Source organism: Austrofundulus limnaeus, unplaced genomic scaffold (genome assembly GCF_001266775.1).
Source record: "Austrofundulus limnaeus strain Quisiro unplaced genomic scaffold, Austrofundulus_limnaeus-1.0 Scaffold17, whole genome shotgun sequence".
NCBI classification, from domain to species: domain Eukaryota; kingdom Metazoa; phylum Chordata; class Actinopteri; order Cyprinodontiformes; family Rivulidae; genus Austrofundulus; species Austrofundulus limnaeus.
The window spans coordinates 3442728-3449082 of NW_013952419.1; the positions used below are offsets into that span (position 1 = coordinate 3442728).

Here is a 6355-nt window from a genome sequence, read left to right on the forward strand (position 1 = left end):
GTTCTCGTGTGCGCTATGATGCAGTTTACTACTTGGCATCTGAAAATACATTTCCTGAAACGGATTTTGAATCTGAAAAGAAGCTTCACTGAGTGAGCAGTAGTGTTAAGAGCAGCAGACAGTTTAAGTTTCACTTTCACTTTGCTCTGTTACTGCCAAGAGCCTGCAGGAGTCATGGGCAGGGTGTGGGGGGAGGTGTGCTCCGTGATGAGGAAGTTCGGCTTAAAGACACATCCCAGGGGCGTTTCTGGTCCCAAAAGGCGTTCTTGGTCCCACCTGTCGTTTTGCTCCTCAGCATGGCTTCCTAAAAACGCTGCAGGATTTCTCAAACATGCATGAATGAGTCAAAGCAAGGCTTTGGGCAAGTTTTTTTATAAGAGTATAACATTATAACATGATATAAAACTCAAAAAAGTTGATTTTACATGATATTGCCCCTTTAAGGAAATTGGTGATCCCTGACATTTTTGATATTTTGTAAAAAAAACAAACAAACAACAACAGTAATTTCTCACCAGACTTGGATTCCTTGAAGACAGAGACAACGTGTCGCAGGAAGTTGGAAAGCTGCTCCGTGCTTTTAGAGTTGGGGTTCTTCGGCGTGATGTCTTCATGAGCCCACAGGGGCCCGAAAGCTCTGAGCAAGAACAACACAGTACTCCAGGCACTGTATACCCACCACCAGTAGCACCACACACAGGTTACACAAGCACTGAAGGGGCGTACACACACACACACAACTTCCTCATCGCTCATAACGTATCGCTGGTGTTACCTGGTGGACAGGAACTCGATGAGTTTGTTTGTCTTTTCGTCGGTCTCGTTGGACGTGTCCTCGAGATCCTCCAGGTCATCGGGCGTCACGAGGGGCAAATTCCCAACACTGCCTGCAGTGCTGCCGCCACCGAGACTAGCAGAGGACGAGTTGGAGGTGGAGCTGAGTCCTGAGTCCACCACAGGAGACGCCTGCCACTCCCGCAGAAAGTCAGGTGCTTCTAAAAGAAATAAAGATCACAGAGTTCCAATTTTTATTAAAATACAAAACATCATGTTCTTCATCTTTTATGTTTATCATATAAGGGCTTTAAATAACAGTAAATGTAACAGCAGAATAAATAAATAACGCTGAGTATTTGCTCCTTACGTGACTGCTGGTACTCTGTGTGGTAGTTGGACTTAATGGTGAGGGTTTTATTATCCTTGATCTCCCTCGTCAGCATTAAAACAGAAGCTATTACCTGAAAGCGCAAAAAGGATGGTCTTCAGAGCCAAATGYAGCAGTACTCATGTTACTGAGCGAGTAAAACATGTTTACTGCAGTGTTAGGCTAAACTGTCTTATTAAAACAAAAATAAATGTGACCCACCACATCGAGACGAGGATTAAGTCTAAAAGTGGGATATGGAGAAATAGGCAAACATAATGATTTGATTAAAACACTTACAAAAACTGAATTTCTTCAAAATCTAACAAATAAATGCCTCATCATTATTTCATTGGCAACACTTTCTTTTACGGTACCCTTATTACCACGTAATTACAAGGTAATTAAAAATGTAATAAATGTAATTACTACTTTATTACNATTAAAACAAAAATAAATGTGACCCACCACATCGAGACGAGGATTAAGTCTAAAAGTGGGATATGGAGAAATAGGCAAACATAATGATTTGATTAGCAAATGTCTCCATTTGATGAGTGAACCACATGCATTTTACAAATAAGACAGTATTATTTCATTGGTAACACTTTCTTTTACGGTACCCTTATTACCACGTAATTACAAGGTAATTAAAAATGTAATAAATGTAATTACTACTTTATTACCATGCAATTACAAGGTAATTAAAAATGTAATTACAAGGTAATTAAAAATGTAATTACTACTTTATTACTATGTAATTACAAGGTAATTAAAAATGTTATTAAAATTGTAATTATTACTTTATTACCATGTAATTACATGGTAATTACGGTACAAAATAAAAAACTACTGTTAGTAAAACTACCTTTATTGGGTAACTACAATCAAATTACTATTCAATAGTAACTCAACACTATATTTATAACCAAAAGAATGCAGCTAAATTTTGTGGTTAGTGGTTAAATGCAATAAAATTTAACTTTAAAACTGTCCAAATTACCTACTTATTTAGGTGTTACATGGTGAATTATAATTCATTACCAGGTAAGTGCTACATTACTGCAGACAATTAATTACATAGTAAAACTGTACCATAATTACCACGTAATTACATGGTAATAAGGTAGTAATTGCATTTAATTACATGTTTTATTACCTTGTAATTACATGGTAATACGGGTACCGTAAAAAAGGCGTTACCATTTCATTTAAATGAACTGTGTGAAATATAATCATAAAATTTTTTTGAAGCACTTTATTTGAGCAGTAGTAACAAAAAACTTGATTTTGAGGAAAAATCCCTCTTAATTGTGAAATTTTCCTTGTGAGCTAGCAATGTTTTTGTTTCTTTCCAACTGGGAAATGTCAATATTTAAATACTAATTGAGATTTCCTCTTCATGATGAAATTAAATATTCCTCATTAAAATTACATAAAGTTAGGATTCAGACCAAATATTAATGTATTATCGTAACCAACAAGACAAATTAAGTCATATCTCTGGTTCTGTTTATGATATCAGAATGATCCAGGTATCAAAATGTAGCTTTTAAAGCAGGAATCTGAAAATGTGATTAGGTCATTTTGACCAAATTTGACTTAATCCTCATTTCGATATGATGGGTCACAAATGTCCTTCTCTGACCTGGAAGTTGTTGTTGCAGGAGAGAGCGATAAGGAGGTGGAGCAGGAGACGTTTGCTGTGTTCATAAACCTCTGGTCTGTAGTGGTCCAGACCTGGAAATATAAAAACAATATATATCAATATTAAGCACAAAAAGGAAGGAAATTAGTGTTTGGTTGATTTTTTTTTTTTTGGTAACAACGCTTCTGGGCAATAAATCTTTTAGCAAGCTCTTGACTGGCAGCACCTGGAGGTACCAGGAGCTCAAAACAAGCATCAATAAAACAACAAAATAAGCTGTTTGACAGAGTTTTAGCAAATTTTTCATGTCCCTCATACTCAGCTCTACTGCTCATCCCACAAATGCATGTTCCTAACAAATGTGGCACCATTTAAAAAGGAAAATTAACAGGCTTTCCAACATTATAAGATTTTTTGCCCAGAAGCATAGTTACAACAAAGAAATAACCTACCAAACACACATTTCCTTACTTTCTGTGCTAAGTTTAGTTAGTTTAGCCAAATTATGTTTTAGTTTAAAAACAGTTTATTCTACAAAGTGAAACTGTTTATATTCTGATGTGACGAGTCAAAATCAGATTTTCGACTCACTTGTGTTTCAAATCCTCCTTGAGCAGCTACACAATCAAGTTCACACAGCTAACAATCCAGCAAGTCTATTATTTACGTTCTCCTACACCTTTTTGTTCTTTTCTGTTGTCAGAATGGCTCAGGGCTGCGCACTTACCCAAGAAGAGGGCGTGTAGCAGCAGAGGCAGGTGCAGAGCCCAGTCCTCCCTCACGCTGTGGTCCACCACCATCTCCGTCATAAAGATCACAGCTATGTTGCACCTGAAYGCCAAACGAAAACACTAATTTCAGAAGAGCACAAAAATAAACAGAAGTGGTTTCGGTACAAACTCTCCTGAAAAACAAACTCAGCGTTCATTTCACATCTAAAGAAAGCGACTGTGGTGAAAACCTTCCTGTCACAGCTTTTAGTGCTGAATATTTCATCAAAAAAAGGTGCGGCGACACCACCCACGCTTCCTTCCAGCATTGATGGATCATAAATATAAGATATGGGAAAGACAGGGAAACACCTCATTCTGTAAGATAATGAAAAAAGGGGGAGTTATTAACTTTTGAAGAAATATGCCGTACTTTTGGGATGACTAGAGAAGATTTCTACCGTTATTTACAGATTCAAAGTCATTTTAGGAGGGAAATCATRACTACAGACTTTGATACAAATCCAGGGATAATTCAGATATTTATGGAGGCATATGCTGCCAAAAATTCAAAGCGCACCGTTGGAAAACTTTACAGAATTTTCACAGCTAYGAATAAGAGCTCAACAGAGTACATCAGACAGAGGTGGGAGACGGAAGCAAACATCATAATTTCACAGGAAAATTGGCAGCAAATGTGGAAGAATATTTTTTCCACTACAAACTCTTTGATATGGAGAATTTAATTAGATTTTTTTATTACCCCAAAACAGRAATCTAGATTAGGTGACTCAGACTTTTTTGCTAGAGGGAATGTGGGGTGAGACCTGCGGTTACTTTTCATGTGTTTCGGTCATGTCCAAAGCTGAAAACCTTTTGGAAGGATGTGAAACAAATAATCTTTGAAATCATGGACATAACATTAGACCTTTCCTTTGATGTTCTATATATACCTTGGAAGGCTTCCTGAGGGTCTCAACACAAGGGATATATACTTATGGAAGATCTGTGTGGCTGCAAGCAAGAAGGCAATTACTAAATGTTGGCTTCAACAAAACCCTCCGACCATGAAGCGCTTTATAAATATWATAAACATGATCCATAACATGGAGATGCTGACTTTTTCAATACGTCTCCAGAAGAAGAAAGGAGAGAGCCTCTGGGAAAAGTGGATTCGTTATATACCTAAAGATGTAACCACTAACTGATGATAATTCAAAAATATTCTAATTACTCTGTGTTATAACTTGCACCTAATTTAGTTTCCTGAGAATTTAATTATTCTGTTTGTTTCTTTTTTTTCTGTTACTTCTTCTTTCCTGAGATTATAGACGGGAATATGTCTGTAAATCACCATGACAAATAAGATGATTTGTTATCATTCACTSCAGCCCTCATGTATGTTTGTTTGATATTTTGTGTTTACAAAAATTAATAAAAACAAAGTAAAAAAAAAGTGCGACGAGAAAAAAAGAAAACTTCCTGCTGGTTTTACCTGTTAAACGGACACAAAAGAAATCTGTGTCGGCAGGTTCGGAAGAGGAAGTAACTTCAGGCTCAGTGAAAAACAATTAAGCCTCAACCTCAAAACTGGTTCTGTGCAACGTAGACCTGATTTTCACACAGCAGTGTCCTCTCCTGCACTGTGGTGTAATTCAAGACGGGTCTGAAGGTAGTTTTAGWCAGAAGAGGTCATAAACCTGCTCTGACGGTTAGTCTCCTTGCAGCAGGAGCAGAGACGCTTAGTTTTATTTGGAGATTATTAGATTAGCTGTCAGAAATTTGTAAAAAAATCAAGCTGGTTTAAATCAATCCCATGTCTGTTCAGCCATGTTTGTAATTTCAGCGCATAGTGTCCGTTCGGTGTGTGTTTGTGCACCTGTGCAGAGGTCCTCGAGGTGTGATGGTTTCAGGAAGGTAGTCGACCAGCGGCGCCCAGCAGCCTCCGTTAATGGGCATGGGTAACGGCTGGGGATGGTTGGACTCCAGAACACTCAGTAGCCATCCAGCATACGGAGGGAGAGGATCAGCTGAAAAAACAAAACAAAACAAAACCTTAATAAATAGAAGGAAAGTCCTAAAATAGTTCTTGATTAATCTCTCAAAAACATCTTTCAGAGAGCTTGAGGTCAATCTGCAGAACAGATAATCCTGTCCAGTTCAAAGTTATTTGCAGCTGGTATGACATTGGAATAAAAAAAGGCATATTTTCCCCCTCAGTTAGATTTGTTTATTCATTGTCATGGGAACCAGGACAGCTTACTCTTTTCTTCTTCATAGGAGCCTCCGGAGCTGTTGCTGTAGCGCGACTCCAGCCTGTTGTGAGCCCTGAACCTGCTGAAATAAATAAAATTTTTATTTTATTATTTTTTGATCACAGATGAAAAGCGGTCGCAGGTTTAATTTATTCACACTAACCGATCTTCACTCTCTCTGACCAGCTTGTTCTCATCGGTCTCTGGCAGGTTGTCCTGACCAGCCACCACGGTGTTGCTGCTCGAGGTGGTGCCTTGCACAGAAAAACCAGAGCATTTAGGTGTTGGGCTCAAACGATCATGTGTGATATAACTTACGTATCTGTGCACAAATTCAACACTCCTGCTGACCTGTCTGAGAGGTGGAGCCTTTATTGCTGGCAGCGAAGCGATAAAAAGGAGGGTTATCACAGTGCAGGACCACGGGGTTGACTGGGTCGGTCTGCTGCAGCTCGAACAGAAGCTCCTCCATCGTCTGGATGGTGTTGTTGCGACACAAGTAGATCACCACCTTTTTAATCTAAAAACACACAGAAAGTACTTTTATATGGTTATTTACATACATATTCTTTACATACATATTATTTACATACATATT

General features: G+C 38.1%; 1 protein-coding gene across 8 annotated transcripts in view; it reads right to left on the bottom strand.

The window, feature by feature from the left end:
- fryb (furry homolog b (Drosophila)) overlaps window positions 1–6355 on the bottom strand; it is a gene marked incomplete in the record, with an annotated part of 75711 nt that overhangs the window by 15710 nt on the left and 53646 nt on the right. For 6 of the 8 annotated variants that reach the window (XM_014003325.1, XM_014003320.1, XM_014003321.1 and 3 more), the window contains 9 exon segments: window positions 516–667; window positions 776–995; window positions 1145–1238; window positions 2793–2884; window positions 3520–3623; window positions 5382–5532; window positions 5766–5839; window positions 5921–6011; window positions 6109–6277. In XM_014003325.1, the coding sequence (XP_013858779.1) occupies window positions 516–667; window positions 776–995; window positions 1145–1238; window positions 2793–2884; window positions 3520–3623; window positions 5382–5532; window positions 5766–5839; window positions 5921–6011; window positions 6109–6277 (1147 nt within the window). 8 annotated transcript variants of the gene reach the window in all.